The 15,041-nt window shown below is 38.8% G+C and overlaps 1 protein-coding gene across 2 annotated transcripts in view; it reads right to left on the minus strand.

The window, feature by feature from the left end:
- LOC149289645 (protein CASP-like) overlaps window positions 1-15,041 on the minus strand; it is a 188,111-nt gene that overhangs the window by 52,053 nt on the left and 121,017 nt on the right. Inside the window, exons 12-20 of one of the 2 annotated variants that reach the window (XM_089490353.1) lie at window positions 14,951-15,009; window positions 11,805-11,853; window positions 10,952-11,048; window positions 9,324-9,998; window positions 8,105-8,170; window positions 5,730-5,831; window positions 3,862-4,688; window positions 1,362-1,527; window positions 997-1,053 (exon numbers count right to left, since the gene is read on the minus strand). In XM_089490353.1, the coding sequence (XP_089346479.1) occupies window positions 997-1,053; window positions 1,362-1,527; window positions 3,862-4,688; window positions 5,730-5,831; window positions 8,105-8,170; window positions 9,324-9,998; window positions 10,952-11,048; window positions 11,805-11,853; window positions 14,951-15,009 (2,098 nt within the window). The remainder of the gene's footprint in view (window positions 1-996; window positions 1,054-1,361; window positions 1,528-3,861; window positions 4,689-5,729; window positions 5,832-8,104; window positions 8,171-9,323; window positions 9,999-10,951; window positions 11,049-11,804; window positions 11,854-14,950; window positions 15,010-15,041) is intronic. The other variant, XM_089490354.1, reaches the window with a different exon arrangement.

The following is a 15,041-nucleotide window of genomic DNA, read 5'->3' on the forward strand; positions in this document are numbered from 1 at the left end:
ACAGCTGTAACTTCAAATTCAGTTTTACAGCTCCAGTTAAATAATGAGCGGGCACGAACAAAAAAAGAATATTTCCTATGCATACCTCCACTGAGATAAATATAAATAACCTGAGGTCACGGGTAAAAACGAGTCACGTCTCATAATCTTCAAAATCTAAAGGATAAATATTCAAACTTGGGTCATGGGTCAAGAATTTGATAGCAATATAATCAAAAAGAGTTTGTGTAGCATCTGATGGTCGGGTATTGTATACACAATAGAACATTTAAGGGACATTAAAGAGGTTATTTTACAATAAACTCTCTTACAGACCCATTTAAAGAAAGAAAAAAATATCTTCCCTTTGAAACTTCTATACTTCTATCAAATGAGCTACCCTGGCCAATGTATATCAAACATACAGGACACAGGAGCTATGGAAGAAAAATAGTCCAAGACATGCTGAGCGTGGGACATTACAGCGTAGACTATTCCCTACTCGCAAACCAACAGACTGTTCCAAATGTTCACAGACCCCGGCTCTGCTTTATTTACCTCTCCCCTGAAAGCCACATTGTTGCATCCTAATCCTTTTGCATCTTTAATGTGAAGGTGGCTGTGTCTTGATTTTTCTAACTAAGCCATACTGAGTGAACACAAGTGGGTAAACACAATTTCTGAGACACTAGCTGGACTAATCTCGGAGTCCTAGTAGACTGCTCAGCCTTAAAATCAATCGTGAGCATAGGTAGTGGCCACATTTCATCCATCACTGAAAATGGTAGATCTCAGTTGTATTAAAGAGTCATGTCCATTCCTATTGAAGGTGCCAGGTTTACAATTACATGTTAGACCAGGAAACCTGCAAAACCCTGATATTGGTATAATACTCAAGGCGGTCACACAGGCGTTGCTATGCCTTCAAGTCGGACTCCAGTTCTGTTTCTAGATCAAATAATACAGGTGCACCCTCGCTAATCTGGTTTCAGTTACTAGAATAGAAAGAAAAAATACCTGAACTTGGACATCCCTCAACCAAAGGGTCCTGTTGAGCCGTTGCAGACTGCGGAGCTACAAATAAAAACAAAAGGAAGTTTAGCAAGAGGATTATGTGTGAAAGACAACATTGGAAGTATGGTTATACATCAATTGTTTTTTCTTTGCTACAAAGCACTAAAACACATGGTGCGTAGTGCCCATCAGCATAATAAATCTACTCTGCTCACAACTAAATGACAACAAGAGCTCCGCATCATCGTGCCATTTCTATCTGTATCAGCCAAGGTCATATTCTGAGTAAATGGGAACTTGTTGTTAGACCCTAAAAGAACCAGTACTGTAAAGTGAGCACACCGTTAGGAATCCATTATTTTTAGTACCTTGCCCTTGCTGCTGTCCTTGTGAATGTAAGACACTCTGTCCCAGTTCACCATTTAACCACAGCTGCATTCGGATGAACGGTTCACGGCCTTTTTGGGTCAGCTTGCTCCAAGGTTTCGGCCTTGACAACATGTCGCTGACGCTGCCCTGGGAGAGTCCCAACACCTGTAAATGTAAAAGGAAAACTATTAGCTCCCCAATCAAACAGCCCATGATGAATCCATTCATGTATTTGCATAAAAAGCCATGTGATCTGGATTTAACCCTTAGTGTGCATCATGAGCCACACACTGTAACCATTCTATTGACTCCTTTCAAGTGCCAGGCGGCTGCGGCCTGAAAGTAATAGGCCAAGACATATTTAGGATTAAAACAACAGTACTGCTAACAATAAACCCATTGAAATTATGAGAAGTAGGTCACTGGTACTTAATTACGAGCCTGTTGTAAGCGCCTCTATTCTTTTCTAAACGTTAATGTATGTAAAAGCTGACCTTGTTTGATACAGAAGGTTTTTAACTTAGGTGCTTAGGAATCTGGAACAAAAAACACATTCATTTACAATGGTATAGTGCCTGCCTTTTTTGACTTTACTGAGGACTATTACTGATATTAGTGCAATGGGAAAGAACTTAAGTGGAACCGAGATCGTGTCCAAACATAACCTTCCATAAGAATTCTAAATATTTTAGACGGCAAAGGAGACACCCAAAAATAAGACAGCCTTAACAATTTACAATAGGAAAATGGACCTCTTCAAATCTGACAGGGATAAGTCAAAGTTGCAATGACCCGGACCTTTCACCCTTTTTCTTAGACACGCATACACAAATCACTTTGGAGTGACATCAGGACCATCGGTACTCATCATAGTAAACCCAACTGTCAAGCAAAATGCCTATGGTTAAGGGTTAACAAGGCATCTTGCATTTTATTTTTTAGGCCATAAATGTTTTTTTCAGAAACCTAGCCAGACCCCACTATAGAGTTAGTGGAACATGAAGAGTATCTAAGCAGGGCATCTTCAAAGAATGCCAGATGTCCTGTCCTTCCAGAGGACCAGGCACTGGGGTTGCAGGGGTCACACAGCACCCGGCATCCTCCAGAGTTAAGATTTGAGAAAGATGATTCTACTATGGAAACGTAACCACAACATGAAGATGTTCTATGTGCTGACAGTCAGGGCTCCAGAATGATAGGAAGGGGTTTAAGCAGGGCCTAAGAAATAAGAATGGGTTACCTAGCTGACAGGTAGATAGGAGGTGTTTGTTACATGTACGCTTGTAATAATATGGGGAGTGTGACCACCTTAGAGTTATTATTGTAATTATCGCAACAAAATATGGCATTAAAATATGAGGAAGGAGTTTGCTGTCCCAGCTCATTAGGAGTGTTGTAAAGCGCCTGGGCAACACACTTCCTTGCCATGTGACAGCAAATGGGCGTCTCCTGGAGACAAAGGAAGTAGATTCCTATAAGAACAGGAATTGGGTGGAAAACTTTGAATTTCCTGTAACATCATTCTGAAAAGGGACCTAACACCCTGAGATTTACGCAGATTATTTTATAAATTTATCAAGTAAGTTTTCTGCGGTTTTATTCTTGTTTATTTTTATACAGCTTTGTATGATTTTCCATCATTATTTTTGTATTAAAACACTGACCATCATACCCAGATTAAACCTAAATTAATCAGTTGTATCTTTGTACTCGAATTCTGAACTTTCCAGGTTTTTATAACCTGGAAGTTTTTTATTTTACCAATTTGGGTTTTCAGCAGCTCAGGGGGTTGCCGAAGCCTCCTTAGATATTTTTAAAACGTTAAATCGACCTTGGTGGTAGCAGTGAATAAAGTTTTGGGGTTGTGGGGTAAACAGGTTTGGTGTTAAGATGTAGAAGCTCTGGGCCCTGCGAGGAGGGTAGCGGCGAGTGACCCTGCTGGCCCCCCCCATTAACCCTTTCACTTCTATGTTCCTCCTTAACGTCATGGTGAGAACCGGCAGGTGGTGGTGGTTCTTCCTGTTCAGAGCGTCCATGACACCAACCATTTTTAAAAAATTGTGTAAAATTAAAACAAATGTAAATTGATCCCCTGCGCTAAATTTAGCTAGGCAATCAGACCTATAACAGAAGCTGTCAGTTGTAAAGAGCTTTCTGGTTTAGAATCCACCGCAAACTCCCCAGAGGTTTATATACATTGTTATCTAATTTTTTGTATCCACTACAAAAAGCATCTTTCAGCAATGTTTTTCAGTAACGGTGTTCTGAATTTCCAACCCAAACATTTATTTATCGTATCTGTGTCAAGAACACGTTTTGACAGTCCAGGAACAACATCTCCCTTCTGCCAAAACAGGCTGGGAGCAGCTACATGATTTATAGGAGAATGCCGAAATCAAGGAATCGCTTTATCAGGAAAAGCTTGTGCCAACATTTTCCTTGGAGAGCTGCAACAACAACTAAAACTCTATAAATATCAATTTCTATATATGGAATTACCTTTTCTCCAAATATCCTTTGGCAGATTCCATTTTTTGCTAGTTTTTCCTTCACTTGGCGGGTTAACTCTATAGTGTCCACCTCTTGATACATGTAAACCTCATACTGTTCTGGAGTAAGCGGAGGGACAGATGGTTTGGTAGGCTTGGTCATCGAGACCGCCGGAGAAGAAGGCAGTGGGCTGTTCTGTGGAGTCTCACTGCGGCTGGCTCCAGTCATGCTAATTTCTGAGCTTTGAGAGTATGGAGATTCAGCATTTGGCCACTCTTTCCAGTACTCAGAAGAAGAGGAAGGCCCCTGAAGTTGGTTACGTTCTGTCCTGCTCTGAGCGATAAGCTTTTCTTTCCCACAGTTCATTTCCTCTGGTTTTGTGTCTTCAGAAGAACCAGGATTTCGTCTGTCGTGCTGGACAGTGTTCCACCAGTGGTCTTTCCATGCACCGCCCCGACCTAATTCATTTTTCACATGCCGCAGCATGCCTTGGGATGTATCTGATATGCTATGAAGTTCTAACCCTGGTGTTTCTTGAGGCTCCTTTTTTACACAGAGGTTCTGTAAAGTAGAAGTACTAGCGTCCAAAATAGATGTGTGTTTCTTTAATGTCATGGTTAAAGGAGAGTAACTAGAAACCGTGGAAACTGAAGATGTCGAGGTAAGTTTAGGAGAAATGATAGAAAGGTCAGATTGGATTAAAGATGTTGTTTTTAAGGCAGGTTCAAAGGCGGCCTGCTGGGCTTCCATTTCACGCCGTGCTTGCTGCAGTATGGTCCAAATGGCGTCATCGGAATTACCACCGCTTGACGCAGAAGGGGGCTGAGCCGGCTCAGCTGCAAAGAAAAGAAATACCTTGGCGTTATGTTTCCTTATAAATGTGACATTTTGTTTTCAATACCTCTCCACCTAGATCTCCGTGTTAAAGGGGAAACAACAGACTAAGGAAACAGGCACACTTTAATATGCAATGTGAGAAATCGAACAATGGCCTAGATTCTGGGACAGAGCAGTCTACAAACTTTTGAGTCAAGTGGTTAGTGTGAAGAAAGCTTCAGAGAGGCTGTTTATTCAATACGAGAGGTTAAGTGTACTCTATAGAAGAATGAAGAAAATACATGTGTATAACAAGTAAGGAGGAAGCTACGACTACATAACCCACAAAGATCGTCTTGGCTTGAAAGAGAAAGGAGTATTACAGAAAAGTTGGCAGAGACTGTATTACAAAAAACATCTGAGTGCCAGATGGGTGTGAAACATACGGAGTTATTGGGAGAAATTAATACATGGAAACACAATTAAAGAACGCCTGAAGCTTTTTATTTTTTTACTATTATTATTAGACGCCACTTCATTGCTGCTATGCCTGTCCTAACTTGGTTTCCAGATAAATCATTTAGGTTGGTATATACAAACCTGTACACATATATTATGTTAATAGAGAGAGCATAGATTTATGTAACTTTTAGGTATTATCACACAGACAAAATATTATCTGAGTACTCCAAAGCTTTAAGGACAGAAAAATAAAACCAGAAATGTAATGTAAACTCCAAAGCCTTCCATCCTATCCATGTCCTCTCGGTACGGCACATGCATATATGCCAAAATTAGGCAAGGGACAAGACCTGCATTAATATTTTTTTAAGATTGAGCTAGAGCATTCAAAATTAGTAATTAAAAGCTTATGTAAAAGTATCAGCAGCCTTTAATGCCACAGTCCAGCAAGGCACATGGTGCTGAAGGCCCTACTAAAAGAAACGTTTCTCCTGGCCAAAAAAGCCATTCTACGATCTGCAACAACCAAATGCTAGATGAAACGGAAAACCACGGGCAAACTTCTCAATATGCTGGCCGTACAAAGCTCGCAGACTCACCAGTCTTCTGCACCTGCAGCTCTCTTTTGGCTTGCTCTAGGATAGACTTTATGGCTTCATCAGAGCCACTTTCTGGGGTCCGGATCCGCGTCGTGATATTCCCTAAAAACATCAACAAGACAATATGAATTAAAGTAATGTAATTACAGGCAAATAACACAATTTGAAAAAGGAACTAGAAGAAATGCAAATGAAAAAATATACTGACATTAAAATTGAAATAAAACAGTAATAAATAAATAGGTTAAATCATGTGTAACAAAAGAGGGGAAACACACTAAAATTATGAAACTTGTCAAAATTGATACATACTGTAAAAAATGTAAGCCATTATAAAAGCCCTTAAACATCTGATTAAAGCTTAGATTGCTTTGATACATTTTCCCACAAACCGAGTCTGAAATAAGACATTTAAAATCATTAGACACTGAAAAAGACGGCAGTGTGCTCAGCGCTGGCTCCAGTGATGTTTGTAAGCCTGCTTTTGTCAGTCAAGCAAAGATGATTAGAGATCTAACTGCCTTCTCTCTTTCGAACTAGATTTTTTTTTGGAAACAGGATATTAAACGAATCAACAAACGCAGGATATTTGGCCAGACGGTTAAGGACGCTTGCCAAGTTTCGATCAAGTAAAACTATTTTTAGAAATGACGGATTTCAACTCTGCCTTTCTGCTGGAAACACTAATGAGTTGTAATAGTATATTTTCTTGGCAAAACCATAAGAACGTACAACAGTGAATGAGTGATATCTACATATATTTATACCAAGATGATTTCAAACGGAATGGTTGTTTCAAGTAATATTTTACCACTCCTGCTCAAACAAGCTTACAATCTAGAGGAATATATATATACACATATACATATATATATATACACATATACATACATATATATACATATATATACACATATATATACACATACACACACATATATATACACATACACATATACACACACATACACATATATATACACATATACATATACATACACACATATACATATACATACACACATATACATATATATACACACATATATATATATATACACACATATATATACACACATATACACATATACACATACATATACACATATATACACACATATACACATACATATACACATATATACACACATATACACATATATACATACATATATACACATATACACATATATACATACATATATACACATATATACACATATACATATACACACATATATACACATATACATATACACACACACACACACACATCCTCTAGATTGTAAGCTTGTTTGAGCAGGACCCCCCTAACCTGTTTCTGTAAGTCTAATTGTTATATATTGTACAGCGCTGCCGAATATGATGGCGCTATATAAAACAAGTCATAAATGTATACATACATATAGATACATACAAACACCAAAACAATTTTCAATATTCATTCAAAGGCTTCAGAACAAACATGGAACTACTACGTCTGTGTTTGCCTTTTTCATGTGTTGTATGCAGAGCCACGCTCTCTCTTACGTCGGTGCAACTACCTAATCCTTTAACAGTCAATCCAAAAGCTCCCACTGTAGGGAACTGCTAACAGCGACAACAAAACAGTTTCAATTATAGCCCTTAACTTTTCTGAGAACAAGCAATTTTCTAAAAGAAATCACCTGTATTCAGGCAGGGTATCAATTATATACCAGCGAGAAAAGCACCAACTGGGATTTCCAGAGATGCTAAAGCAGTTCTACTGTTGAAAAAAATCTTTTCTTGCTATATGTTAATGATCATGAAGCAGATGCTAGACCCCGTGACAATGAAAATCAAAAGAAAATAATAATGTCGCTCACACAAAACCCCGAGAGCAAGCACTACCTTGCTAAGAAAGGGATTATAGAGACACTCAATTGTCTGACTTCTTCTTCCATCTATATTTGCATTTGATTACTAAATCAGATTAGTTCACTAAAGACTGAAGCACCAGCAAAGAGGATGCAGCTACTCGGTGATGGCAGCTGAATGGTCCTAATAATGGCCCATCCAAAAAAAGTTACATTTATTCTGATGGAGATACCTGCTTTAAAAAACAAAAACAAAAAAACAAATTCAAGTCTGAAATACCAATGCTCAGAATTGAATTCCAACATTTTCCGACAGCATCTCCCAGCTATCATATACTTCATTCAGAGAGATCAAATACCTTTCACTTTATTGTTGGTCTAGAAGCAATTACTGCAAGTCCATGCTTTGTTTTATACTTACTACAGATGTTTTTCCATCAGATTCCAGGCCAGAATCAAAAGCTACTATTTACACAGTGGACACATGAAAAGTTCAAATGATGGCTGCAAACCCCAAAGCCCCACCTTGAGACATACCTTCAGACCCATTTCTTCTTTTCGGGACTTCCTGAAATAGTCTGTTCAGGTTCTGGCCTGGATTCTCTGTTGAAAAACAAGTTTGGTAAGAACAAAACAATCGGGAGACATATGATGTCATGGTCTAATTTACTAATGTAGACGAAAATAAATGTTGATGTGGCCAAAAATTAAACGTACTTTTCCGAGCCTACACTAGAAATACCGTAATCAGAAAAACAACAATTGCATTATTTACGTCAGGGACTCGCAGGGTTTCATCTGGAGGTTTATGTGGCTTAAATATCAGCCCCCCATTAGATCACACAGAGCTCCAGAGCAAGAAGTTCCCAGATATGTGTGGAATAACGTGCTATTAATTGTTTGAGCATTCCAAATTCCAGGAAAGTTAGGCCAAATTCTGGAAAATGGAACTAAAGTAACAAAATAATCAACGGAACAACCAATATGTCTTCTTTTTAGCTTTATACTCTGCAGGTGTCTACTTCACGTGTTTCTTGCTTATATTAAAGGCAACCTGGCATGAATAAAATCATCCTGTTTTACTGGGAATGTAGAACATTATATATATAACACATTAGAAATAAGACAGAAAAAAAAGAATATGAAATTTTAATAGTTCTCTGTATAATTTCCTGATTTTAACTGATGAACCTGCATATTTTTCCAGTTTAGAAAGTTATCTTGAAACCTGATCAGTAGGCGGTGAGCCTCTGGAGAGCGAATGGCGACATCACAATAAAGCATTCCCAAAACCAGAAGCAAGCCACAAAAATTTATCCTAATATATTTTGGATGTAGAATGTTTTACTATATATAAAAAATGACGTACATGTCAGGGCAATGGAAACAGCGCTATATGGAAACATTCAACAGTTTCTTTTCCAGGTTGCCTCTTAACGTTTACTTTTAAGCTGGGCGATTAGGTAAGACTGATGCAAGCTTCATTGAACAAGAAATCAGTAAGCACAGCGAGACTGTAAATTCTGTCGGACTTTTGGTGGACACATCAAATTGGTCACACTTTTAATCATTCATGATAACGATGCAACACTTTCTGTCAGGGATCTGGATGCACTGAGCAATTGTTTCAATGAATGAACACGTTTACCATGTGGAAAAGAAAACAATGACTACTACCGGAAAGACTGATTACAGTGACGAAGTTGAAATGCACATAATGTATGAGAGAGAAAAAAGGAACGTGAATGTCACTCACCTCTTTGCCTGCCTTGTATGCTGCGGAGAGCCAGGATATTTTGCTCATCAGAGAGGAACTGCTTCATCTTGTGGAAAGGCTCCTTTCCTCGCACAGTCAATTTATTCCATGGCTTTGGTCTAGCCAGTATCTCGCTCACGGAACCCTGTGATAGTCCCAATACATAATGTCCAAAAATCCGCTGCCCTATATTGTGCTTGATCAACTGCTCTTTGACTTGACGTGCAATTTCTGCTGTGTCTATTTCTTCTCCTTCCGAGACGCTCCCAGCACTCTCCGACTGGCTGGGCGAGGGAGCCATGCCATTTATGTCCGGGCTTGGCTGTTGTAAAGGACTTTGGGAAGATATGGAGTTTGTGCTGAAGGGACCTGCTGAGAAAAGCATGCTTGTGCTTCCTGCTTCTTGCATTGCCTTGGAGTAGAAGGACTGCATTAGCTGTCGCTGGAGTAGTGAATTTAGTGCAAATTTTCCTGTGGAGGCCAGGGGTAAAGAAGGGCTTGCAATGGATGAGTTGAAAAAGTCTTGATTTAAACCCGTTGGTGAGAACTGGTGTGTACCATTAGTATTGGAAGCCTGCTCCCCTGTGTTGCGAAGCAACTTAGAGGGAGGGGAGGCTGGCAAGGTTGCAGGACGTTGAATCTCATGCTGGTCTTTCCCTTTTCTCCTGGCTGACCCTACAAGAAAGGTCAAACATAATGCATTATGGGGGATTACAAGGGAAAAACCAAGATAAAAACGCAATGTTTGCCCCACAAAAGTGAAAAAGTGCATTTTTTTTTTTTTTTAAATTGAGGGCCAATTAGGTTTTTAAATTGAATTTTCAGTAAGCCAAACTAGGCCCCCAAAACAAACAACATGCATTTCATGTTTGCACCTTTCTTGTACAGTTTGTTGCAGCCTGGAGAATACACATTACAATCAAGTGCACTTCATCTCTTATAGAAGCCACGGTTTGAAACATACAGTGTCATACTTGGCAATTTTGAATGTGGACATCCTCAATACATTTTCAAGTCAATCAAAATGTGGCCCACACAGCAAACATTTACATTTGGAGATTAGCCTAGAATTCCTTGAGGAAAGGGCTGAAGATCGTCCAACCCAACACATCAGTGAGGATGCATCACTAAAACTACTGAATGCACCTTAAGGAAAACGTCTACATACAGCATATCTTATCACTTTCAGAATGAGTAACAGTTCATTATCAAACAATAAGAAAGCAGGAACCTCAGCACTCTATTGGACTTAATGAAGACTATGCTACAGCCAAAGCAGGTTCAGTAAATTCTGTTAGGAAAACATATTCGATCAGAACCCCTTTTCCCTTCGCATCATGCTTCTATTGGTAGCATTGGCCAGGAGGTGGAGGAATGAGAAGAAGAAGCTCATAACATTGTAACATAATAGCCTACAAAACTGCCATTTTCCCAGGTAATTAGTCTTTTTTTTAAGCAGACGTCAACATGCATTCTTTTTTATCCAACATACACTCCCTTTCTCATCCGACATTCATTAATCTTGCTGTCATTTATCGCTTACACAATATTTCTCCGCGTGTTTCTCAGCTTTTTCTTTTATTTGTGTTCTTGCAGTTTGGCACTTAAAGTAAGCAAAACAAACTTACCACTCAGGTCACTGTTACTAATGCGCAATGTGGCATTTTCTGACTGCAAAGAGCGGTTCTTCTCCAGTAACAGAACCTCCAACGGTTTAGCTGCATCCTAAAGACAAAAAAATGTACAGTTATGGAATTGATAGCGTATGTCTATACCGCAAAATCAAAGAAGACTCCCACAGATGTCCTGAACAAAGCAAACTTGAGACGTCAATACTGAAGTCCACAATGAAGGTTGTGGGGACAGACTAAAGCATTGGCCACTTCATGTTTAAAGTATTCCACCTGTAGAATCTGCAGTGTTTTATACATCTCCAAATACTAAAACAGAGATATGGACAAGCACTGCAACTACTCACTAGCTCGCAGTTCCTTCATACAACTTAATATGTTCAAATGTTTATTTAAGCAGCACTCCAAGTCTGAGCTAGAACTTGTCAGATTCGTCCTTCATTCAATTTGGGATTCATGTATTCAGAACAGGTGAATCACGGAGTGGTTGAAGAAGGTGTTCCTAGAACCCTAAGGACACCTGTTGATTTATATAACCCTTTCTGTAAGGACACAGAAACCTCTATAGTATTATTTTTTGCAGCTTACATAGACTGTAAAGTTTGACAATGTATCAAAAATAGGACTATTAGCGCAAGCTAGCAAATGATGCTTCAGGTATAATAATTCAAACATATTACAGCATCAAAATCATGTACTTTGTAGCGCATCCACCTTGTTCTTGCTAGAAAAATAGGCTATTGCATGTTCAAGGAAAAAAGGTTGGTTAAAAATTAAAGGGAACGGCACTCCCATCTAAACTGTTCTAAAAGCAAAATGGTATGACAGGGGTGTAAAATATGTACTGTACCTGAACAGTCGATGCTTCAGACGGGGCAAACTCCATAGATTTCAGGATACTGTAAAGAAGAAGTATGTGCTGTTAGTTTCGGGCATCTTTTGTCTAATAACATAACAAATATCCTGGTTTTGGACATTTACAATACTTTACATATGGTCCCATGTTATATTAATGGACCACCCCCTTGTTAAGATAAAATACATATTTCTTATGGGTCATTTAAATAACGCATTCTTTATTCCCACCAGGCAACATCACTGCATAAAATGAAATGTTAATAAGGATCTAACATTTGAAGCTGTCACAAAGTGTATACATTCACTAATGTAGCTGGGAGGGAGGCTGTATTACCATAATCATCCTATTGAAAAAGCACTAGCAGTTATCATTTATACTTAAACAGATTAACAGCGGAGAACGTTACATTCATTTGGTTTTTTTTCTCGATAGCATAAAAACCACCTTTTTTCCCAGAAATGTATTTTTTTCCTCTCTGCCATATCATGCTAATCACTAATTGTGGTTAGAGCTAGTTAGAAAACACAGTAGTTACAGTGCTTAAGGACCAATTGGCTCACAAAGCCTTCCGTTTCAAAGTAATATCTGATCTTTCTGGAATTCTAAGAACATCTTAACTGCTTACTGTAAAGATCACATGAACTTTTTGCAATCCTTTCCATATATTTATCATTATTTCCAGAAAAATAAGGATTTGGGATCATGCCTCATGTGCTTTTTTTTTTTTTTTTTTTATCCTAAACTGTTCTTCTTACATTCCTCTTCATAAGTCTGAAGCTTATGGATATTCACAGAACTTGCCAGATGTGTCCTTCATTAACTTTGAGATCTGCAAGTTCAGAACCTGAGACGGACCATCCTCAGTGGATCCCTGGTCAAATGGGACATTTGGTTAACCGAATGTTATAATAATAATTAAAAAAAACAAACTTTAGTCTCCGATTCTGGTTATTTAACTAACCTAAATAGCCTCAGGAGGCCTTAGGGAACTAGAATTACATGTTAGGACTGGTGTGACAATAAAGCAGCAATAAAACTTCAAGATTCCATATTTCCACCAATTAATGGTTAGGCTTTATTGGTAGCTCAATAATAATCTTTTTAGTATATAGAACTGAAGTTTGTATTACAGGGTGTGGTTTTATTAGCAACCCGTAAAGTAAAATGATACCCTGTCTCCTTCGACTGCTAAAACATTCCCAACCCGATCACGAATCATGGAAAGTTACATGTAGGTGAAGGTTGGGAAAAGCATACAATAATGACAACAAAAACAATAATAATAAACATGGGTATGAAGTGCGGCATCGACTGTAGACCAAGCCTGGGCAGCAGAGCTATGTATTTTTTCTCCTTTGAATGCTGCTTCATAGAGCCATCTGAAAAGTTTGCTTAATCCAATACAAAATGTGCAGGCAGATGAATTCTTATCATTCACTGAGGTGTAATTTTAAACATTTTTTGCAAAAGACACCAAGGTTTATATTATTATTTTTTTTAACGTTACCAACGTTTTGAAAAGGCATCCGTTAGAAGTTACCAGATGTTTTCTCGGTGACAAAGCCTGTTTGCAGACAGCGATGTGATAGATCAGTAGAGGGGATTTTAACTAGATTCCCTCCATTGTTTGTTACTCCAAATGATTCCAGAAGGAATGACGGAAATTTGTTTTGTCAGCCCTTGGTTTCGGCACACTGGCTGAGGTGCTTGCTGATATCATTTGAAGCTAGATGTACAGCTACAGTAAATGACAGGTATCTCAATAGAAACACATAGTTCTATCAGAAAAGTTAAACTTATCTTAAAAGTTTATTGGTCCTTTATTGACTAATACAGGGGCTCAACAAACCCCGGTGACTAGAAACCACCCCCTGGCGCCTAAAGCTTTGCGGGACAAGGGGGTCAAATCTGGCCAAGGCTACCATTGTGAATCAAGCACCCTATGCTTTCGTGCAGGGAAGAGGGTGCCGTAAGGCACCCAGCATGGTCACATAACGTGCATTACGTGACCCAACTGTGCGCCTCAAGGCTTCACTGCGCCCACACAGAAAAGTATAGGGTGCCAGATTCACAATGGCAGAAGACAGGCAGCAGCATGGCAGATCTCTACGAGGTGGGGGTGAGTAGTTGATGTATGTGTATACGAGTCAGTGTGCATTTGTATAGTGCAAGAGTCAGTGTGTTTGTAAATGTATAGTGCCAGAGTCAGTATGTCTACCATATTGTAGTGCCAGATTCAAATAAGAAAGAAAAGTTGGCTCCTACGTCCAAACCAAATTTTTAGTCTCCTGGTCTAATATCCCTACAGAATCCAGAGTGCTGAATGTTTACAATGTACCTCAGTGGATTGTTCAGACGTCGTGGGCAGGGGAAGGGCTCTCCCAGAACTGTAACAGAATGTCACTTTGACAATATGATTTATGGTTGCAGCACAAACAACAAGAACAGCTAAAGAAGGGAAAGGAACATGGGAAATATGTGTAGCAGAAGTTACACAAAGGCAGCATAAACAAGATAATACAGGATCCCTAAAGCAATATGATCAACTGCAGATGGAATTAAACGTGCCCCTTTTAACAGCTATGGAAAATACATTTTGGTGACAATTTATGATGTACTAAGCATAGGTTTTACTAAAGAAACATTGTATGTTAAATGATGGTTCTATCGTTGATACAAGGCTATGTGGATTACAAAAAGGAGGACAAAAGGACTCCTATATATTGCCCCATGTGCTTTGGGTTCTCAGAGGAGTAACGAGGCATGTGTACACATGTATTTAATCATCTAAAAGGGGCAAACCAATTCCAGCGCTATTCTGATGGAAATGGTTGCCAATGGTCCAAGACAGGGAAGACTATAATGATATCCCTGCATGAATATCTGTGTTCATGCAGGTATTTAGAGCATTGCAAAGCTAATACAACACATTCATTCTTATGCTGTCCTAATGTAGATGTGGCACATTAAGAAAACGAATGTTCATCAGAAATCCCATAAGAAGGTGCCAACAGGACTATTTCGGTAAAGGCAACTGCAATTGCAGAAAACAATGGCTGTGTGGAAAAAATGTAGCTACATGCTGCTCAGGTTCATGAGGCTAGACTATGGAATACACACAGATGTAATTTACTTACTTAAGTTCCTTTTTAATTTCTTCATAGTCAGCCTGCACTTTTAGCTTTTCTTCAAGTTGCTGCAAAACAACATGAATACATTAGTCTTTGG

The sequence above is a fragment of the Sceloporus occidentalis genome, unplaced genomic scaffold, assembly GCF_023333645.1.
Source record: "Sceloporus occidentalis isolate IW3139 unplaced genomic scaffold, rSceOcc1.0.p SCAF_43, whole genome shotgun sequence".
In the NCBI taxonomy this organism is placed as follows: domain Eukaryota; kingdom Metazoa; phylum Chordata; class Lepidosauria; order Squamata; family Phrynosomatidae; genus Sceloporus; species Sceloporus occidentalis.